The 23,506-nt window shown below is 45.1% G+C and overlaps 1 protein-coding gene across 2 annotated transcripts in view; it reads right to left on the bottom strand.

Moving 5' to 3' along the window:
* Positions 1-12,804: 12,804 nt before the first annotated feature.
* Positions 12,805-23,506, bottom strand: part of LOC143161327 (BEN domain-containing protein 5) — a 987,131-nt gene continuing 976,429 nt past the window's right edge. For both annotated transcript variants that reach the window (XM_076340237.1, XM_076340238.1), the window contains exon 13: positions 12,805-15,489. In XM_076340237.1, coding sequence (XP_076196352.1) covers positions 15,366-15,489 — 124 coding nt within the window. In that variant the 3' untranslated portion in view covers positions 12,805-15,365. The remainder of the gene's footprint in view (positions 15,490-23,506) is intronic.

The following is a 23,506-nucleotide window of genomic DNA, read 5'->3' as shown; positions in this document are numbered from 1 at the left end:
TTTCCTGGCGATTATGTTGACAATGTACAAGGTAAACATCAAAGGCGACATCATCAAGTCAAGACAGCAACAGGAGAATGAGCCAGAATAACCTTCTGCGCTGTCCATAACACACGAGTAACCTTAATCATCAGAGTGTAAGCTTGTGTCAAACTGTAAATTAAAGGGAAGGAATATGAAGCTATCAGTTCTCCTATGAAACAATCAGTTTTCCGGCAGCTACATTTTGAGCCAGACCTACTAAAATTTCTGGCATAAATTCAAGTCTTGTATTGAAGGTATCTCGGAGGATAGAAGTCCCTCCCCTGCCAGATACATGGACAAAACTCACTGCCTACAATTATGCAACAGTAAGGCAAACATCACAGGTTTTGCTTTTGAAAAAGCTCAGGTCTGCACCTTATAAAACCCACTGCCCACTTCCATTCAAATCATGCAGACATTTTGTGTGTGCAGTCGTAAAACTCAAGCAAATGTGGCAAAAAGGGCTGTGCAAGCGAGAGAATAGAAACACAGTTTGGAAATGCGGAAACGCTTTTACAGAAAGTTTTCCTGGCTCTGTCGTGCCGTAGTTGCACCTGAGCATTCATGCATAATTGTTCTGTCTTGAATAAATCTGATGCTGCATTTATAACTTCTACCCAGAGAACCTTCCACCCCGCAATCCTTTGGGGCCTGGGGGTATTTAATAAACATGTCAACTACCACTCTTCTTTAGCTTGAATGCAGCATCTTGTTTTTTCCTACTGAAGAACACTCCAGTTTGAAGTTTACAGAGCAATTAAAGACCCTCATGGGGCCCCTGATATGTAGAGATTGTCAGCATATGTAGATTAGTAATTGTCAAGTTTCTCCCTAAGGCCGAAGAGCTCTTAGTCAAATTCCAGAGATCATCAAGTATTCAGATTTCAGTGGGCTTTGTGTCATACACAACATAGTGGCATAATTAAACTACAATGCTTCTTTTCTAATAAACTTTTGGATCTGGCTATGTTTCTGTTAATTTCTTTTAATTAGCTATGATCACAAAATAGAAATGAACATCAATCTAAAGCTGCAACTTTGCTGCTTCCAAAAAGACGCCCTGGGAATAGCTTTCCTTTCTAAACTGTTGGAGTTTGGGGACCACACTTGCTGGCGTGACTTGCAAGGGCCTGATGGAGGACAAAACCCAGCAGACTGAAGGCACAATCCTTCTCCAACTCGTTTTCAGCTGACACGTGGGCACAGGTGATTGAATGATGCTGCCATCTTGAACTATGTCTTCTTTGACCTGTTGGCTTGGACTCTAGCTCAAATTTTAGTCTATTCTTTACTAGTTTTGGTGTCTTTGAACATTGATCTAGATAGAAACTGAAAAAAAAAAGATTTACTTTAGAGGTCAGAGAAGGAAATTAGTATAAGGATCCTCACAACCCAGGCTGATGCTGTAATGGCTGTCTCCAACATCCCCCATTGTGGAGCCCTCTGCTCCCCACGCTGGGCAATCAAATACACAGCTGAATTTAATATTCATTTGCTTGAGTGTTGAAGAGGAATTGTGCTGGCTTGCTTTGCATCTTGCATGGTCCAACCCTTGAAGATCAAATCACTGCTCTAATCTGGTATTCCCTGGAAGCTACAGGGTAACAAGAGCAACTGGATGAAGCTTTCGTGCAGTAAGACTGGCCTGTGCATGTTCTGCCAGCTGGATCCTCTGCTGCGGTTCGCACATACATTGTGTTGTGGTCCCAGGGCTTGGAATGTACAAAGTGTTGGTCATTGGCCTGCATCCATCATTTGAGTCCCACTCCATCGATCTCTATCTGTTTGTGGGCAAAACCTATGGCAAGGAGTAAGTTGTTGCAAGTCTCTGTGGTGTTCCTGACCTACAAACTGGGATTTTCAAAGCCGCATGTGGGATCTGAAAGTTTAATTCCTAATAAAATAAAAAAGAATTGGACTCAGAAATTGTGAAGGCAGCTTTAATAATCTTCATTACAGTATGTTACATAAAAGAGCTAAATTATTACTCATGAGGAGTAGATCTTCATTTCCATGCTGTTCACACTTTCTAGGTGTAGCAGAGGACAAACTGGCCGTGCTTGGGAATTGACAGAAATCTTTTGTTAACGCCAGACTGCCCGTGCACACATGTGTGCTCTTGCACGAACACTCAGACATATGTGCCCAAACGAGCAATGTTCTTCTCTTCTCAAACTGGGCTAGCGAGTAAGACCCTGAGAAACCCCAAAAGCGTCCATGTGTCCGGGAGGAAACTCTTTATTACCTCCATTACTGTACTTGCACAGCACTTCTTCCTCCGTAAATCCTGTCTTATTTGCCACAACTGACACACACCTCCAGTGCTGGAGTATTGGCAGCTCTGAAGACTGAGGTCTTTCACTAGCCCCAGAAAAGACAGCCGAGGCATCCCCTTCCCAACACAAAGGATAACCTGAAGCCAACAGGTGATTTCAGAGTGGTTTTCTGCAGTCTCAGGCTGACTTCGAAGCAAAGCTCTATCATTTTGCCTCCAAATCTCTAAAGTCTCCATGTCCCCAAGCCCCTTTGTGGGCTAAATCCTAATTTCATGAAAATCACTGAAATTCTTCCCATCATTGGGTAACACCCACCGGTGAAGTGGCTCTTCTCCACTTGGCCCACTGTGTATGGCAGAATATAATGCTGCTTTCTTTTCAGAGGTCTGTTTTTATGCTAAAAAACTGGAAACTGGATCCAAGCAGCACGAACAAAGTTGGGCTTTAAATAGTAGCCCAGGAGGAGAATCTCAAGAGTCCAAATAAAAAGAAGAAAAAAAATTCCTCACATTCTTCGTATGATGATACGTCTCAAAATTATTAATTTTGCTTGTCCTGTATCATATCTTAGGGCAAGCTGCTTTTCCCGACTGAATTGCAACGTGGTGTTTGGTTCGGTGGGTTTAACCGAAGCGTGGCTATCTGGAAAAGGCAGTGTTATCTGTAATAAAGTAACTCCTTCAAATTTACTTTCTTGATCTTGTACTTTGGTTGGGCTGCCAGAGTCTTAATGCCTGGAAAAGTATCTGTCACCCAGGGCCCTCATTTAAAAGGACTGTAGGTTTTTAGGGGCTGAATGGCGTCATCTCCCTGCATCGATTTTGTCAATGTATTCCTGCGAGCGAGCCAGCCTGAGCTGCGTGTTAATTTCCCATCTCCTCTTTGGCTGGTGACAGTCCCTGGCTCAGCGAGATTTCAGTTTTGCTCACTGGACTCTTCTTTCCCTGCTCTCCCTGAGCTATATTTTCTAAGCACCAATTTCACTCCAAAATTAAAGATGAAATTTAAAGATTAGGCACTGCAGGTTTTTTTCCAAAGGCATTTCGATGTCTCATACTCATTGATTGAGTTAGGTATCTAAATCATCCAGAGCAGTCTGGCCCCCATCCCAAATTATGTGATGTAAAAGGCCAATTTGACTTTTAAAATGCTCTCCATTTTAATCGCCTGCTGTGCGATTAGTACCATGCGTAATAAACACATTGTGTGTGGCATGCATAGGTCAGGTGTGGGGTGATGTAATAGATCCCACTGACTGCCTCGAATATAAATGCCAGAAATATCAAATACCGCATGCACCAGTCTTGGTCCCAGTCAATTCTAATTACTTTAGTGGTCTGACTCCAAATTCAGCTGTACCATGGTGTAACTGAGGTCAGGATACAGTACATGGTTCTTACCTTAATACCACTTTGGTACTGTAAAGGTCAAACCGAGCATCATCCAAGGAGAAGAGGTAAGGGCTCTGTTAATTATTCTTCTCTCCACTCCTTGAACAAAGGGATGAAGATTGCGTCTCTGCTGAAGAGCATTCTGCCGTACTGCATATTTAAGTTAAAAAACAAGGAAGAACGAAGGAGTCATTCCTGCAATAATACTTAAATGAGCCTTGCTGAGCTCTACCTGAAATCTTGCAGCCCTTGCTCTGCCAATCTTTTGAGCTACAACTGCACCAACCCTTTGCCTCGTGTCAGAGGCCAGGTTGGGCACCATTCCCCCTCCAGGCAGGGGTAGCTCCCAGTTCTGGCCATTAAGAAAAGCCGGCTTCATCTATCGAGTTACAAGTTCAGAAAGCATTAAACCTCCATGTTCATTTGTAGATGTTCCTGCTGTCGGAGGAATCACTGACTCAGTGTGGCACGAGACTGGAGCCTCCCTTTTCCACTTGCTTACGACTATCCCACTTGAACGGCTGTGAAGCGCCTCCAAATAGGAATGTTCCCTGCATGCCAGTGGTAGCATTTTGTTCCCTGCTTTGCATTAGTTTTAACAACTGTATTAGGTAGAGTCAGTGGAAATCTGGGTTCAGAGCTGGTTTTAGTTGAACTCGGCTCACTGTTCTACTGACTGTTATGTGATGTTATCATTAACTGCACCCATTTCCAAGTTACCTTCCCAGAAGCCGACACTCAAGAGACATTATTTTGTTTCTTCTCTGAAGGCGGTAAGCAAAGTCATCACTAAAACCAGAGAGCGATCCCAATCCATAGCCATTCCACTTGTTTCCTTTTCTGGTATCTCTAAAATGTTAACTGCTGAAAGCAGAAACATGAAAACCCACCATAGTGAGAGCTGATTAAAATTCAGCCCACTGTATCGCCCATAAATAGGAAATAAAGAATACGTGGCTGTGATTAATCGTCCATAAACGGCCATTGCCTGCTTCCTCTATTCCATACAAACACAGTCCACGTATTTATTCAGCTCACCAAAAGAGTAACAAGCAGATCATTCCTATTTGTCAGGATCTGGGATTTAAGCAAGTACTTAAAGTGGGGGCTCTGTGCTTGTGTGTCTGTAGACATGCATGCACATCTGCTCTACTCTCTGATTTTCAATATTCATGAGAAAAATTAGAACATTATTTTTTTAATAAAGGTTTACTTGTCAATAGATCAAAATACATTGAGATGGAAAATCACAGCAATGTGAGCTTTAGACGAGGAATTTTTATTATATTAGAAACATCAATCTCTAAGGATTGATAATAATAATACTATTAATAAAGAATGTTTCTGTTACATGTTGCAGCTTGGCCAAATCTGAGACCTGCAGCAGAAGCACTGGGAAAAAAATAAATATCATGTGATATACAGAAACCGGACCTGTAGTTTGAAGCACTGGTGGGTAAAGACTGTTTTTAGCAGTTGTGAATGCGCCTTCATTGAAGCACCAGCTTGCTTGTTTGTGGTTCAGCTGAGCTCACCGGAGCAGAGCTGCCTGCGCCATTGTCTCCCTGGCAAAGCACAGAAGCATTTCTCCTTTGCTGTGGTTTACAGTCCAAGGGCTGCATCCGTGGATAGAGTGCTGCATCCAGCGCCTTCAGCCTCTGCTGTCACTGGGTGCTAGATACACCAGGCATCTCTCTCGAAATACCACGTGCAGAGGCGTTGCAGTTGTAGTGCTGGTCTGGGAATGGGAGGTGACACTCAGGAAATTTGGTCCCTCTGCCCCTATCTTCCTGAATGACTTTAAGCAAATCACTTGTTTTCTGACTGCCCCAGTTCCCCTAGCTGTTAAAAAGGGATGATGAACTACAAACCTCATTAAAGGCATTGCAGATCAAGGAGTGAAAAATGCTGCAAAAGAGCTAAATATTGATATTATTACACTGCTTGCTGCAAAATGACCAGTAGAATCGCAGAAACGGGTATAAGAAACAGGAAACAGAATCACAGAATGGATGATGTTGGAAAGGATCTTGAGATCATCTCGTCCATCCCCTCTGCTCAGGCTGGGTCAGCTAGAGCAGGTTGCCCAGGGCTATGTCCAGCTGGGTTTTGAATATCTGCAGGGATGGAGGCTCCACAGCCTCCCTGGGCACCCTGTTCCAGTGTTTGACCATCCTCACAGTTAAAAACTGTTTTCTTGCGTTCAGATGGAATTTCACCTACTTGTTTTAATTTGTGCCCATTGCCTCTTGTGTAACGTGTGGTCCCCATACACCCCTGAGCAACCAGCGAGCCCCAGATGGGGACTGCATGTGACCAGATTTGATCTGAATTTGCCCGTTCACCTTCGAAATCTCTTTCAGTGTGAGATTTGGCTACTTTTGCTTGGAGACCAGTATCGGCTTCTTGAACCAGTGGGTTAACAGCCTCACATCTCCTGGAGATGCTCTGGCACCATCCTAGGGCCCAGCACTCCTAGGAAGTTAGCAGAGATTGTCTAGCAATAGGGAGCCTTCCCCGGGCCAGGCTGCCGAATTGTAAAACACAGTGATTACCGCCACCACCACCAAAAGACAGCTCTTTCAGTAAAAAAAATAAAGCTCATGCCTAAAGATGCTATCATGCATAATTCAGGGAAGAAATCCATACTGCATTTAAAAGATTACATCTTATCATCCAGGGTACTTATTAGCTTGATGATTTAAAAGTACATGCGGATAGAGTCTTTCCTGTTATTCTGCACTGGCATCGCTGCAGTTGTGCCGATGACTGATTAGCCTCGTGGCTTGCTTTGGGACTGAACTGCTTTTCTGATGCCAGAACTGGCCCAGACGGGATCGGGACGTACCCGATTCGTGGTGAGCAGCCCTGTCCCTGTCACCCGGTGCGTGGTCATGTGGGTTACGCCAGACTGCCATCCATGGTTACACCAGGGACTGCTTCCTTCTTTCTGTTAGGTTTGGTTAAGTTTGTGGCAGGCAGTAACAAGGGGTTAGTGGTGCTTAGCTCCACTGATTAATCCCCTCTCCAGAAACACACAGCACTCCCATCTTCCCAACAGCACAAGAAAATGCTGTGGGGCAGCCAAGGGCTGAATACGTTGGATGTGCTTCTCCTTCTCAAGTACAGAAACACAAGGCTAGTCTGTACCACTGCTGACACATATGCTTGTGATCATTATTATTGGTTGTATTAACTCACCTATAGCTGTTCACCCGGAGGACTCACAATAACAAAGGATTTTGGCCTACATGTATTTAAGAGTAAGGGATTAAAAAAATGTCTGAGGCTTGTTGCTACCGCCAGGCACCCCCTCCGTGTCATGGAAACATGCAGACAGGAGACTGACCACAAACGTGCTGATAAACTCATGTCAAAGAAGCAGCAATATGCATCTCTTTGTCCCTCTCAGTTGTGCCTTCGGTCAAGTCCAATGTTTTGAACCTACAGCATGGAGTACAAACATGTTTTTATACAAGCTGCAGGCATTTGGATACTGAAATAGTGAGGCAGTTGGAACAAAATTCAGGCAAATTTACCCTGGACAGCACTAGTTGCTCTGATGGCCCTTGATGATTTCCAAAGACAGGTTCCCCTTCCCAGAACGTGCCCTCCTTTTAACCTGGCATGTTCCACGCTACATGGCACCCTAGATGAAAACAGGGCTTGGGTTTCCACCTCTGGCCCCACACTGTGCAGACTGCCACCATTTTTCTAAATCAATGAAAATTAGAGATTTTTTTTTTCAACCCATACACAGGCTGCTCTAAATCCAGTTACAGATTTGAAATTTATAGTTTAAATTGTTTAAAAATGGCATTGGCACCAGGGAACACTTTCATTCAAATACCACATGCCTCAGGTTGAAGGGTAGAACTTGCCTATGACCATTTTTTTTGCACCATCATACTGTCCCTATTATGTCTTGCACCTTCACCGTATCAGGAGGCAGGACAGTTGGCATTCATGGCAGAACTACTCCAGCTAACCATCTCTGTACCTGTCATCTGCAACACCTAAATGAAGTACATTCTTTTTAGCTTTTTCGTTATGGGCTACATGGATGTAGTAAGTATGAAATTGTGATGAAGTTGAGCAAGGAAGCTTAGGAAATCTTGATTTGTCATCAAAGATATCTGGAGGTTGTCCTGGGCAAACAAGATTAACCCCAGAAGGTGGCACCTGCACTGATTATAGCAAGTGGCCTGGGGGTTTCTGGGGTTCTTCTCTGCCTGGCTTTCCACACAACCTCTGTCATCTCACAGATCCCCTGATAGTATCATGGGCATGGAACTAACTAATAACCTGAGGACTGTGAGGTTTACAGCCGTTTCAGTCAGAAATCCTCAGATGAGTGGTTTGGGAAGTCTCAGGATGGCTGAATGACAGCTCGGTTCAGGAAGAGGGTGTACTGAACATGTAGTGTGAGAGTGACAGAAAAGGAAGTATTTTGCAAAAATCCTTCTCCTTGTTTTTTCAAGGTTGAGAGGTATGAAATATCTGCATTTAACAGCCATTATTAATTACTGTTTACTCTCTGCCAACACTGCCTTGGAAGCATCTGTGATGATTTAGCCAAGCACCCACTGCCATCACTCAGCTGGCTGCTGTGGCTCAGCCGTGGAGTCTCAATCACTTCCCCCGTTGGCTCTGGGACCCACTTCTGTCCTGCTTCAACTCACTTCAGCTGCCTGAGTCTTGGGCCACCATGTGAGAAATGGGTGTTTCCTCACATGGAAAAAGGGTATATAAAGCAACATTAGTATGAGGTAGAAATATCATGGGGTTTTGGATGGTTAGAGATGAATCACAGAAATAAATATTCCTCACCTTATCCTAAACCTTGCAACATCCGATCCATAAAAGAGCCGAGAGTTGCATTCAGGATTTCCAGGGTGAGGTTCTGGCTTTATTTAGAAGAATAGCAAAACTCTTTTTCACCTAAAAGGACCAAAGGTTTCACCCAACCCTCAGTGCTGAACCACAAGCTCTGCAAGAGCCACACCGATGCTAAAGAGCACCTCTATGCTCTAACCAGTTTCCTGAGCTAAAGTTAAATCGCACTTCTCCATCTTTTTTTCTCCCCTCTTCCTCCTACTTCTTAGTTAAGCCTCCCTGGACATGCTATGTATTTCCCCCTTGGTGACTCAGGATCAGCTGCTCAAACTCTTTGGGAGCATGACAGGGCTGTGACGAAAATGGAAAAGGAATCTGCCTTAGGGGAGAAAGAAATGAAAGTGCTAAGTACAACATGGATTTGCCAGAAAACAACTTCCCCGCCACGAGCACACTGTCTCCCTGCAGGACTGCGCTCTGCATTCAGCACTGCAAACGCCAGCAAGTGGCCTCATCATTTACAGCAGCATGGCTCTGTAAAGGGGCATTTCGCAACTGCATCACACAACATGGTTAACACTTAGGACCTAAAAAAACTACACCTCTAGAAATTTCTTCATCCAGCCTTAAAATGGGTCATAAATGCTACAGAACAATCCTCGTTAATCTTAGTGATACACACATGGAGCAAAAACAAAAAATCCCCCACCTTCACTTAGCACCGAAGGGAAATGTGTACAAATCCTCAGCATTTGTTCAGGCTGCTTTGGCTGAAACTACCAGGGGTAACAGCCCTAAATGTGCAAGATGAACAGGGGACTCTCTATACTCAGTATAATTTTGTGTATGTAATGGGGGATCACAGTAGGATATTGGCTCCCTTATGACTGTGAGAAAGACTTCGTCCCCAATGCCATAACTGGCTCTAGCACTTTTTTCTTCCAAATACTAGCTGGTAAGAAAATCTTCCTTTGTCTACCTCGGCTATTGATACTGCAGCTTAAGTTAGAGTTGAATGGTTTCTGTTCCCTCTGCTTCCAGACAGTAAATTTCAAGCCTTACTGGAAAAGCAACATTTTTATATTTCATAACTTTGGATTTTTTTAAACATTTTCAATGATAAAGAACTTCTTTAATGAACAACTTCATGGAAAAAAAAAAAAGAACTCTGATTTCAAAGTTCTTTTGCATACCGTGCCCATCAGTACGCATGCTCTCAGCCTCCCCGTGTTCCTTCCACAGGAGGATTCAAATCCCTCCAGACTCACTCTCTCAAAAACATATCTTCCTTCCATGTGTGCTAGTCTGCCATGAAGAGGTGCATGAAACGTGAAATAAATCACACCTCCCTGTACTGACCAGCTCTGACAACCCCTGACAGCCATGCTGCTGCAGTGCAGTTCATGTCAGGTGCCCTTGGATCCCTGCTCAGAGCTACCAGATGGGGAAGAACATGAGTAATGAGAGGTGCTCCTCCATGCCCAGGCAGAACCATAGAAGGGTGTATTTTGTCTGATCTGATCTGAAATCCCCTCTCATGCATCACAAATGTCCAGCCCATAGTGCACTTACCTCCAGAGAACGGATAAGATGGTGGTAGGTCAGCTCTGCTGGGTCTGGAGCGTGTGGCTCGAGGAAGCCTGTCTCTTCCCTGCCTGGAGATGACCTGGTTGCATTTACAGGGCGATACTGGGGCAGTTGGCAGGCTGTGGGCCATCCTACCCCTCTGAACGGTGCACGCTGGGCGCACGCACTTACACGGACAGACTGCTCCTGGCCGTGGCTGCAGCAGGTATATCGGTACACGTCTTCCTTGTAGCCCTGGGCTTGCAGCGACCCAGTGAAGTTGCTCTCTGCTATTAAACTGTGGCTATGGACCACTGAATACTGATACTAAAGCACAGGGAAAACCTTAATCAACTCTTGCAAAGTGCTTTGAAATCTTTTTCTGCTCAAGGACAGAGAGACTTTAAGGGGACAGAAATCAGCTCCTTTGCAAGCCATGTCAAATGTTTTTAGCAACCTGCAGTACAAAAGGAAACGCAGTGAGCTCTGCTTATGAATCGTTACCATCCAGCACCATGCCTCCGACTGCTGAGGAAACTAGTTTAACTTATTTTATATGAAAAGAGATAGACAGACACAAACACACACACACACATATGTATATAAAGCACACACACGCATATAATCTAGGAGGCAAAGAGAGAATCTGTATCTGCATTTGCGATATCTTCCTGCAGCAGGTAAGGAAAGCATCTTTTTCCTTTTAACCGGGCGCTGTACATACATTGTTTCCTTGCAGTCTATCTTTAGGTTATAGCAGTTCACAAGGTTTTTTTCAGCAGATGTGTTATTCAATTACTTCAGGGCTTTTCCATTTGTAATATTATGAAGCAATGATAGCCAGCAGACTTCACCTGTCTTTTAGAGATAGCCAGCCTGGTAATTTTAACTCTGCCCATTTTATCCACACCAGTAAATCTCATAACATGGTTATAGAGAGATTCCAATTTTTGTAGAACCTTCTCCTGGGAATTCCTGTATACAATATTGCCGTAGTCTGTAATGGACATAACCTGTGATTGGATTAATGGTTCCCTAGTGAAGAAGTCAAAGCATTTCATGTTCCTATAACTGGTTTGCAGCTCTGCAGTAAAGGTCTTTGGTGTGGCAGAGAAAATAATTGCAAACGCATCCCCAATCAGAATATATAATCCCCTCACAGCAAGGGTCCAATTCAGCGCAGTTAGACTGCCTGCACAGGGGTTTGTAGCGGGATTTTCTTGTCAGGAGAGCAGAATGCACAGAAAACAAGTTAATTTCAGCATTTTAATATTCGTCATCCAGTCCTGTAAAAAGGGAGGTACACACATTGCTACTGCTCCAAGGAAGAGCCCTCCAGCTCCCCAAGCAGAGAGTGGAAACAGGCAGGGCAATGCAACGAGGCTCCAGTCTCCCCACAAGAAGAGCCCTCCACTTGTGCTCAGATAAACATATGCCTTTGCCCTTAAGAGTAAATACCACTTTGACAAATTAGATGCCCAGTTTTGGACCCATATTGGCTTCTGAACCTTTCAAAATCCCTGGTGTTACCTTACCTTGAACCTGACACAAGTGACTAGTAAAGAATTACTTGTTGAGTGTACAACGTGCATTACTTACGTCTGAGTCACAGATCATCTTCTCCAGGAAGAAGAGGCTCATGGCAGGCCAGAAGTAGGCTCTGAAGCAGGATCTGTCTGCTCAGATGGAGGAAAAGGACCTCAGTGCTCATGTGGGAGGAAAGTGAACTAGAGACTGGGAGCAAAAGGTCTCTCATTTTCAGCTCCCATGATACTCTCCCCAAGCATTTGTGAAATGGCGTGTGCACATCACACACACTCTGCCACACCAAAGTGTAAGCCCTCATCATGCAAGCTAGCAAAGAGCCTGCAGTGAAAGGCTCCGGCTCCCATCCCTAGCCAGTCAGGGAGAGCTTTCAAGAAACATGGTTTATTGATGAACCCTGAAAACAGAGGTAGGTCTCTGGAGAAAGCATGATAGAGTCAACTCTGCCTATAGGTTTCAGAGGAGACGTGATTGGGATCTCAGGGTGAAAAAAATGGGTTGGGGCAGCTGTGGCTGTGGGTGGACCAGAAGGTGCCAGAGACAAACTGAGACAGGTGTGAAATGGGAGGCAAGAGCAAAGAGTTTGAACATGATGTGCTGGAACAAGGATGGGGAGGGCGGGCCCCAGGACGGGCGTGCTGCCCGACTGAGGAGCTAGGCAGATGCTCTTGGCAGATAACCTTATGTTTGGATGTTATGGTATTGCTAGGCAGGTGGAAAGAATGGGAAGAAGGTTACCAGCATGGGAATTGACAAATGGGATGTCATCATTTCCCATATGGGTAACTGTCTCCAATCTGTCCTTTCTATCCAACTAAAAGCTTGGGATATCTCAGCAGAAAGGAAGCATTTCTGGCAGAGATGAGCATTCTACATTAGGTCTATGCTAAGACCTGGAAATTGCAGGCTGTGGGGCAGGTATGGGTGGCAGGAGACAAGTAAGAAGTGGAGACAGTGATTTCCAGGAAGATCCAGTTATTAAATCCAAACTTAAAAGACCGACTTTTACAAGTCAGATAGCAGGAGCCTCAGACAACTGAGCGCAGGGCAGCACAAGGGCTTCCCAGAACTCGCTTGTCCACATCTTGGTTTTGAAGTGACTCTGCGGGCCTGTGAGGAGAAAGGAATGAAAATGAAACAAAACACTCATTCCACAGCTGCTTTTATCACTTTATTCATATTTCTAGAGTATACTCTTAAGCAGCTAAGCAAATACCTGAAATTCTCTCATTATATATAGATAGATATGTATATGTAGAACCATTCAAAAAGAAATAATGAGTAATTCTGCAAGTGTTTTTCCAATGAATATGCAGAAGGAACATTATCACCCCAGTAAACCAACTTTGAAAGTCTTCCACTAAAACCTGATAAACCCAATGATAGTCACAAATTAACACTAGATTAATTCAAAGGAGAACTTATCCCCCCTCTGCATACCTTCTAATCCATATCTTCAAGAGGTCATTTTAATTATCGCACTGTCACTGCTATTCATTACTCTGCTTTTGGAGACAGAGAGCCAGCACTGTGCCTTTTGGATGCCTTGGAATTCATCATATGAAGGCATTTTATTCCCCCTAAAAATGTGCACAGTTTAACCCCCTCACCTTGAAATACTGACATTATCAGGTTTGCTTGGTGTTTTAAATCATTTTCCTTCCAGTGGGATATTTCTTTCTTGTTTTCAACCAAGTTCCCCTTATCAGAGACAAACTAACTAACTAATGAAAGCCCAGCTAACGGGTGGCTAATGCACAGACACAATCAGCTCAAGTTTTGTCAGATCCTGAGTAGCTTGTCCTTTTTCAGAGGCATGCAAAGCCAAATTTTTGTCCTGACTTGTACCTGCTCACTCTTTCTGGCTGCAGTAATGCTACCTGGATGGAAACCATGTGCTAGTTGCTCCCAGGAGGTCTGTTGTGATGGGGCTCCAAGAAGTGCCTGTGAGGTCCTGAGACACAGAACGCAGACCTCAGCCTTGACCGTGCTTGCTTTGTGTTTACTTGTATGGAAAGGAGCTCAAGGACCTTACACAGAGCTCCCTTCTATCCATCGAGTCATAGATGTGGGAACTGTATTCAAAGTCAGATGAGCACATATGAGGGCCTACTAGCTTCCTCGCTGCATAAATGCAACCCAAGCTGCTTTCAGTTTTTCCTAGGATCACACCTTTGTTCAGTGTCGGCCACGCTCAGGCCTTGCAGCCAGGTCTCCATTGCTGAAGAATCACAGCGTACTTTCATGAGGGACAGTAAATTTAAGTTACCTGGAAGGTCTACTTTAGGCTATAATTCTCAGTTTTTCTCATACCTTTTCATTTATCCCCAGGATGTGTTCTTCTCACACACAGGCCAGAGCGAGGACCTAGCTGAGTCTGACTCTGTTCCTAGATCATGGCACTCAAGCCCTGGGAAAAAGGAGAGGAGCAACCAACCCAGCTCTTTTACTAGAGAACAGCGTGTCTAGGGCTACTACTTCTTCAAGGCCACCCCACACCAAGAGGAGCTCATTCAGTCTTGTTTCACACGTCTTTGTTCAGTCCCAGTCTGGTTCATCCTTCCCCTCTCTATCCGCTGGGTCTTGGCACCTTCTCTCCCCCAAGCCACTATTGCAGCCTAACTCCTAGCAGAAGACAGTAAAAAGAAGCTGCTTTCTGAGTCTTCTGATCGGTTGGCAAGAGGCACTTCTAAGTGCACTCTCCCTTCCCATCCCCTGGGAGACACTTGGACTCCCCTCAGGGTCACCCTCTTTTACTCTCCAGTTTGAGAGCCACCAGCCTCGTGCTTCAAATCCACATCGCTGGCAGATGTTTCAATTAGTCACACAAGACAGGAGACAAGACTGCCTAGTGACAGTGGCTTCGAGCAGAGATTTCACATGCTGTCCATGTAATGGGAAGATGGTGAAGTTTTACCTGGGACTTCTTACAGTAGTGGCACAGCACTGTTTGTTCATCCCTTTCAGCACTACCCCTAGCTCACATTGCCTCAGTTGTACCTCTGTTGGGAAGTCCAGTCTTTCTAGACCCCAACCAGTTTTTGCTGGAGGACCATGGTACCTCCCTGGTCAGGTCTGGCAGTGAGTTTCATGCCTGCAGCCTGACAGTAACATTTCTCATGTGACCCCTTTCCTCAAATGATCTGATAGAAGAGCAAAAAACCTAACCATGCAGCGGATGATAAACGGCACACTGAGGAGCACCTGCCTGACTCCCAGAAGCTATTTATCAGGCTCTCTTAATGCAAGCTAACAGGGCTAGCACATGCAATTGGCATAAGAGCTTCTGAGCCTGACACTAAAAGGGGATACATCACATGGTGCAGCAGGGGAGCCAGGACTCCCTCGTTAGCTCATCGTATGGATTACCCCTTTAAAGAGAGAGAGAGAGAGAGAGAGAGGCTGGTGGAGGAAGGGGAGGCTTTCTCATTTTAACAAATAGCTTTTCAGCTACCGCAAATGATTTCTGTAAATCTATTGAGTCACTCTTTTTTTCCCAGAGATAAGACAAAAAAAAAAGGAAAAAAAAGCCCTGAAATTGATTTACCATCTATAAATAAAAAAAAGAATCAATAATAAAATTTCTAGCTAATTTCCCTCTCCCTCTTTTCTCCTTGGACTATTTGTTATCTTAGAAATACTTGTCTGGGAAAAAAAGAGAAACATCATCGGTACCAGATCCAGACGTGCTCCTCCACCTCACCCCACAGACCAGCCTCCTCTCCTCTCATCGCATGGAGAGAGACTGGTCCTTCAGATGCGCCTGGCTCCTCTTCTCTGGCTTGCCGCCAGCATGGCTGTTCCCTTGGCCCCGCTGGGTAGTGCATTTAAAAAGCGGCAGTTTTTCTTTCCTGCCAAAGGAAGAGAGAGAGAGGACAGGTATTGTAAAACGCTGCGGTGTTTCAGCAGCAGGTAAGCCGTGTGTGGGGTGTGCTCCGAGGAGAAGCCATGTGTAAAGTCTCACAGTGAAGTGCATCTGCAAGGAAGGCTTTGGCATTTCGAGACAAATTAGAGGTGGTTAAAGACCAGCTGGTCCCATCCTCCTCTGGCCAGAGCAGGGTTAGTCCTTCCAGAAGACTTCAAGGGCTTTGCGCTACCTCTGAGCTCTCCAAGAGGAGGGCCCCACTGCTTCCCTTTGGGCTAATGCACTTATCACTGTTTTCTCCTCGCTGCAGCCCCCACACGCACGAAATGTTTCACTTCATTTCTGCTCATTAGCAGCCCTCGTATCACTGTGAATATTTCCTTCTGGGGTATATACCATTCACAGGACAGCTGTATTCATGGGTCTGCTCACCAGTGGATTGCCCCCACTGCCAAGGGTGTTCACAGCTGGGGCCAAACTCTTTAAGTGACAGACTCCCACTGCGTGGCGGGGAACACCCATCACCCGACACATCATGCCAGTGTCCAGCATCCAGACGAGTGCCTTCAAAGAGCCTGATGGGATACTGCTATTTTTCCGTGCCCGTTAACTCCAATTGTCTAACAGTCATGCAAAACCTTAGTTGTCACCATTGTTTGGAGCAGAAGGAGGTTTTAAAATACATTTAAAATACATTTTTAAAAAATTGAAATAATGTACGGGCTGATGGGGCACAGGGCTTAGAGGGCTTTACCTCCACCAGCCCTCCCCTCCTCACTGCTGTCACAGCTGCCACCAGTTCAGCATCTACTGCATCTCTACAGTTCAATTGCCAACCTAAGGCACGGTGGTATTTTGAAGAGATAAACACTGAGACAAAAATAAATAAATTAGGACCCTGGGAGGAAGACCTGAAAGGCACGCTGAAGTGAGAACAAGCGGTTTTGTGTACTATTACATTGACACGTTCCTAGACAACGCTGGAGACCCAAACACAGCAGCAGCTGTGGACCAAATGGAGAATCATGCAAAACATATGAAAGCCAGCCAGTCAATCCATCCCCTGCCCTGGGGCTGCAGCAGCACTGCCTGTGTCACTGCTGACAGCCAGCCTGCCTGCCTGCTCCGAGGGGCACAGCCGAGCAGGCAGGGCTCGGCTCCTGCCCGCACTGAGGCTGGCTCTTCCGTACAGACACTGATCTCTCTGCACCCACTCGTCCAGTCCACTAGAGCAGTGCTGCTGAATGTTGTTCCCATTATCCTCTCTGCAAGTGAAGGAAACGAGATAACATGAAACATGCAAAGAGGATAAAAATGGATCTTAAAGCTCCTTCCGTTTTCATGATTTGGGTAACACAGAAAAAGGAAATCCTGTCTAACCAACAGCACTTACAGGTGGGATTTTTTAGACACTGGCCTTTTTTAGCAGCCATCCAGGCATCCACTGAACTGAAGCATCATGAGTATCAACCACTCTGTTCACATCAAGTACTTGCGACAAAGTGATTTTTTTGGACATACAGCCAATTGACAGACAGTCATGATCAAATCACAACTCTGCTCATCGCACATACAACAGTTAATCTTGCAGCCATGCAAACTGCTTTGCAAATTGAAATCTCAGAGGCGTAGCAATTACAATACCAAATTTATACCACATCTCTCAGTCAACTAATTGTACATCCAAAAAATCACCACTTGAATAATCTGAATACATTCACCTTTACAGCTAAAAAAACCCCAACCCACTACATGCTTGATCTCAACACAATTTTGAGTTACAGAACCCCATGGGGAAAAAAATGCCAACCTCTGATTTCAACAGCAAAATTGCTTCTATCTAAATACAGCAGATGCATAATTCACGTTGAGGTCTAACATCTTGCTGTTTCCGGCGATGCTCTTTTTTACATTCTGCAAAATGGGGATATTCCTATTGCTTCCTGTAGCGCTCTCAGCCCATCTGCAGGAAGACAAGCCCTATATACGTCTACTCCAAATTTAGTGTACATGTTCACACCTAAAACAACTGTATCTGGATTTCTAATTGTTAGGAAACCTTAAACCTTAAAGGTCTTAAAGTGAATCAGCAGACTTACAAACCAGGATAATGTTTTAGATGAGCTGAGCTTTACAAAGCCACTGCCATAGGCACGGTTGTGCCACTGTGGCATTTTGAGCTCTTTCACACACCCATTTCTTGACTTTTGTTTCCATCCGGTGAAGCAAGTTGAGGTGGGGAGCAATAGATTCTAATTAGTGACGCTGCAGCTGGTGTATTAAAGAGGGCCAAAATAGAAGAGAATTTATGTTTAAATTGCAAAGGGAGGAGAAAATGAAGTTATCCAAGCCACATGAGTGGGATCAAAAATGAATCATCAAGGCTGGAAAATGGCTAACCTCTGATCCCTGAAACTAAGAAATCTGGCTGCTGTCATGTAGCTGCTGATCTAATTTTTACACTTTCCCCTACATACAGAAGAGACGTGTTTCCATTGCGTGCATCGCAGCTAAACAATCAATGCCTGATTACTTCAAATGCTTCACTCTCAGGGATGCACAGTTAAACCAGGCCCATATTTGACACTGCAAGGGGAGCGCAGTATTTTCTGGGAATGTCTGACAAGTTTCAAACATAAAAAACACAAATCAAATGGCCCAGCAGATAGTGACAGCCAGTGTCCTGGCAGTTAGATGATGTGTGTGCTCCAAAGCAAGGCCAATTAGAAACAATAAAAACAAATTTGAAATGTTAGAGCAAAGGTCAGAAATCCTCAGCCATTACCACAGGCTTGATTTTTTTTTTTTTTCTTTTTTCCAAGCAGTCACCAGTGCCTATTTCCAGAAAGTGAGCACAAATTCATGCTTGCCAGATGACCACCCACCTATTAGAGCAGATTATGGGGTTTGTATGGCCCAGAAACGTGGTGCATAGAGAATCCCAGCACTATCTGGAAATCTCATCGGGTCCATACCCTGTGGGCCTGCCTTTCTGAATGCAGCGGCTGGTCCGTGCTGCTTATAGAGAAAGCATATTAGAGCCTGCTCCCCAGGAGAGCTTGCAGATATCTCTCCCTCTGCCACAGAAGGGATCCTGCTACTTGTCATCCATCCCTTGGTTCCTGCCCTCCTTCCCCAGCTCACTGCAGCAAGGCACACCTGCTTCACCGAGGAGACAGTGCACAGAGGCAGGAATAATTGGCTTGTAACTGGAACTACGTTATCACACAAGAGAAGGAGAAGTAGCCACAATTACAAGCAATGCACGTGGCTCAGACCCAGCCATCGTTGTATATCTTTACTGACCCTGGAGCAGGAAGCTGCAGAGAGGATGGGAGTAAGTTTTGTCTTGTCTCCTGTCCTTCTATTTCCTAAGGAGCAGCAGGAGAATAATGGGTTGCACTTACCTGATGAGATGTAGCAGAAAAACAACAGTCTCTTGAGCTTGTTCAAGTTAGCAATATGATATTAGGATTAACATGTTATGTACATCAGACATTACCCATGTCAGCCTACCCCACACATAGCAGTTGTCTCTGCTTTCAGAGCAGAGTGCTCTGTCCTGCTTTTTAGAAATACAGGGAAAGTCCAGACAGGGGTGAGGCATGAAATAACACAGATGCTGTAAATCTGCTTACCGAGCCCTGGCTTCCTCAGAGCAACAAGCCCAAGGAAGGAAAAGGAAAGCAGGTGGGTATCTCCAAGCCTATCTATATGAGAATGCCTGTGAGAGCTAATCCAAATACATTTAGGGTGTAAATGTAAAGCTGATTAGTGAAACCACAGTAAGATCCTATGTGGATATGCTCCTTCAGAGTTAAAGTAGCCATAATTCAATTTATTTATTTAGCTCATTTCCAAAAGTAAATTAAGGTAGGGTAAATTAAATTAAATCAGCTGACAGGACCTTCATTTTGACAGGGATTGTTAACATGGACCCAATCTACTTCATAGAGTAACGCAGATTATTTTCTCCTGCTGGGCCACCTGTCAGGCACACTAGCTCCCTGGGCTAGTCCTGAAGTATTTTTACACACCCTCTGTTCAGGGGCTGTCTGAAAGCAGGACCAAGCCAGAGGTGTATCTGGCTGTTTGCATGTGCTTTAGTGTGTGCGTGCTTAAATCCAGGGTAAAATCCTTCCAGCCGGCACTCTGGTTCCCAAGTGCTTGACAAGGTAATTGTTGTAATGTGGTATTTTGGTGAGCCCTCTGCTGGGAGCTGGCCAAGCACTGCAAATCTCCCCAAACTGCAAATGGATCCTTTTCATTGAACTCACGCAGATGTGTCATCGTTTAAACCTGAAAGGTTTTCTTTAACGACAGCTACAAGTATCAAGAGTTGCATAAAACGTGCAGACGGGTGTGGGAGTGAGCTGACAGATTACAATTACCAACAGAGAAGGGGGAAAAAACAAAAATTAATTTTTGAGGCAAAACATATAATTTGCCGTTAAACCAGAGTAGTGCTCCCATTACTAATACAGTTTACAGCCCTGGAAATCAGATTGAAGTTGTTTGACTCCTCAGCAGTTTGGTTTTTTTTTTAATTTTCTTTTTAAAGGAGCACCGGCCAATGTGGGAGGATAAAGCAAGGTGTTTTTTTAGACACTCGTATGAGCTTTGCACTGTTTGAACATGCAGGGAGCCAGGTAAGATGGTCTGCAGGCTCCTGCTGCGAGGTCGCGTTTCTGTGCTAGCCGGTGGGATCGTGCACCAGTGCAGCCCTGGACAGTTCTTCTGCCAGTAACATAAAGACAACTTTTAAATACAGTCTGGTCCCACTTGTCCCTACAAAAGCGATGCAGCTATAGGGCACCCATGGACCAGGTCCTGGTGAAATCCCTGAGATAGGTTGCAGTCCTCCGTCCAAGGGAGCCGGGATGGCGATGGCAAGTTTTGCGGCTCATTTAATTTCCTTCTTTCTCTACAAATTGTAAGTGGTTTTGCTGACCTTTCTCTGGAGCAGCACCGGAGGAAGAGGAACAAACCATTTACTTTGCTGTGTCTGCACAATTCAAGGGGCATTGACAGTAGTGTTTATGATACTGGCACCGTTTTGGTGCCTTGGGACTTTCTGGGAGTCCCTTCACCCCCTCAGGGGCATAGTAGGGTGAGCTGCTGATGTTACAAGTAGTCTGGGGAGGTGAAGAGCTTGCGTGCATCCTCTGTGGGCAAGGGGAATGGCCAGACCCACTAATGTCTTCAGGATTGCTCTGGGGAACTTCTCCTTGAAGACCCAAGTCAGTTTTATTTTGCAATAACAAAAAAAAAAAAAAATTGAGACACTGAATTTGCTCTTAGTAGCAGTGGTAGCCTCTCAGTGTGGCTGAAATGTGCAGCTGAAATCTGAGCTGCCTCCTAGCCCACATGTTGGAGAATGTGTAGTTTGTTTGGCCCACACAGACATTTCATTCAAACCAGTTTGCTAACTGGGCTATATTCTCCTATATTAATACATGTCTATGTCACCAGAGCCCAAGGAGTGAATGGCTCAAAGATGGCCAGCAACACCTCCTTCCATGTGAGAGAAGTCATGAGAAAAAAAGAAAAGGTGCCCAATTTTCCTTTCTCTCACTTTCACAGCATTGCAATGCTACTGTGCCCTGGAAGCTGTGGAGTATTTCAGATCTCTGTTGCACTGAGATCAAATTTGGTCTAGAACATTTTTTCTGTTTATTAGACTCTGCTCTCCTCTTAGCCACTGAGAATGGTGGGGGAAAAGATGACAAGACAGTCATTTAAGTTTGGGAGAAGTGAGCTGGGGATGGCAGCAAACAGAGCCCCTAGAGAATGACAAGAAGCAGCCATCTATATAAAGCAGACAGGTGGCTTCACTCCCAGCTCGCTTCACTCCCAGCTGTCAAGTCAGTCACGGCCAGGTCAAAGAAAGCACTACCAGATATAGGTGAAACCTCAAAAATCCTGAAGGCAGAGCTTAAAAGTGTAGAGGAGTTTTTCTGAAACACAGGAAGAGGTGGACTGGGAAGAACATCCCAGATCCAGTGGGACAGAAGGACCCACACACAGCATGTGCCAGAAAGCAGCAAATCCCTGGGATGGTATCAGTCTGAGCCCGTAAGACCACACAACCTCTGGACACAGCTCTTCAGTGTCAAGATGGGGCTCAAAACTTGAAAGGCTGAGTTGTCCTGGCAGAATTGCCTCCGATCAGACTGTGCCCATACACAGGAAGACATTCCCCAGCTCCACCCAACGTGATGCAGATGATGGTGCCCATCGCCTCTGAGGATGATGGGACAGTCCCGTGGGCCTATCCAGCCTGTTGGATATGCAGCTGTGAACTCATACATCATCATTAAGGCTGCAAAGTCAAGCAGCAAAAGGAGGAATTGCCAGAATAAAGGCTGTCAGAGCAATTTTAATTCAACCTCCTGGCGGATATGCCTTCTGATGTGGTCTTTAATTACTTCATCACAGCCTACTTTTTCTTCAACAAGACTGCTGCTTCATTCAGGGCACAATGGACAGACGGCAATTAATGAAGGGCCAGTCAATATGTTGTTCTGTCCTTTTTTTGTTCAGTGTGTGGCCCCAGGCATTATTTGCTGCATGCCATCAAATCCCGGCTCTTAGACAAAATTATTCATCTTCTCCTGGACTTTTCTGTCATGTGTATCAGTGTATCAGTGCAGCAACTGTGAGCTTCCCACACAGGAAGGAATTTCTCTTCCAACACTCCCGTGAGCAGAGAGCCTGGGTTTTACCTACAGCGAAACGTGGTGCAGACATGAGTTGCAGAATGCTCCACTAGCGAGGTCCAGGTGGGATTTTTCAGGGTACCCACATTATGTCTGTTCAAAGCCCAGCTCCCCTAACCTCAGCCAGAGCTGTAGGCACTCAGTACTTCTATAATTTGAACTCCAGTGTGTCCAGAAAATGAGAAACATGGAACTGGTGGCTTTCAGAGAAAAAATGTCAGTGGTTTAAAGAGGCAACAGCTCCTCTGCTGACACTGTGCTGGAGCAGGGCTCTGCTGCGCAGTCAATGAGCCAGAGTGAAAGAACAGGGCAACGCTGATATGGGCAAAGGGGTGGACTTAAGGCAGTGCAAGGTGACTGGCATTTGTGAATTTTTCAGCAAAAACTCTGTTTTCCTACCTTAACCATTCTCTGTAACAGCTGTACTCTGCTTTCTCTTAATCTTTTACAAATTTTTCACCTTTTACCAAAGATTTCAGTGGAGGACATTTCTCACTTTCGACCCAAGCAATCTTAACCTTTACTCTGGCACAAGTAGAAGGAGGTTAGTGCAGGACAGGGACTCAGTGAGAGGAAGAGCTCCCTGTGCCACCGGCGGTATCAAAGGGAGCCCTACTCAAATGCCTTCCAGTGAGTGCAGTGGGAGCAGAATTTGCTGCTCATTGAGCAGCTTAAAAAAGGACAGTAACAAGAGGAGAAGAAGGGCATGAACCTTCATTGCCACCCGACAGCCCCTTTCTGCACTGCGCTCTCCTGCTCTGTGCCCACTTAACCCAACCTTAGAGAGACGTCTTTGTGTTTAGGACAGACTTTCCTGAGCCTCTCTGAAGCATGTCTAAGTGGCAGCACTGTCTTCTCCAGCAGTTTCTGTAAGCAGCACAGAGGTCTCTTTTACTGTTAGAAATTCATAGGCCTACTGGCTTGTCACTCCAGAAAATGTCCAGCATTTTCAGCAAGGCTTTTAATTCATTAGCTCACATAGGAAAATATTCTAACCTTCCTGCCCTCCCCAGCTGAGTCATTGATGCTTTCCTGTCTTGCTGCAGACACATCACCTTCAGGAAAATAATTGCTTATCATGCTGATAACAACGGACATTATCTTTCTGAACTGGGCATTTGTTTGGGATCACAGGGTCTTCCCACAATGAGGACTGCAGGACACTTTGAGGTTACTGTTTGAAACAAGTCCTGACCTTCCCTTGCAGGCTGTGAGAAATCCTTCATGGCCGCTAGGCTGGGTTCCTGGGGGAACCGGGCGAAGGTTGGAGGAAGCTCAGCCAGA

This window comes from Aptenodytes patagonicus, chromosome 5 (genome assembly GCF_965638725.1).
Source record: "Aptenodytes patagonicus chromosome 5, bAptPat1.pri.cur, whole genome shotgun sequence".
In the NCBI taxonomy this organism is placed as follows: Eukaryota; Metazoa; Chordata; class Aves; order Sphenisciformes; family Spheniscidae; genus Aptenodytes; species Aptenodytes patagonicus.
Note: the sequence above shows the minus strand (reverse complement) of the source record. Positions and strands in the feature narration are given on the sequence as shown.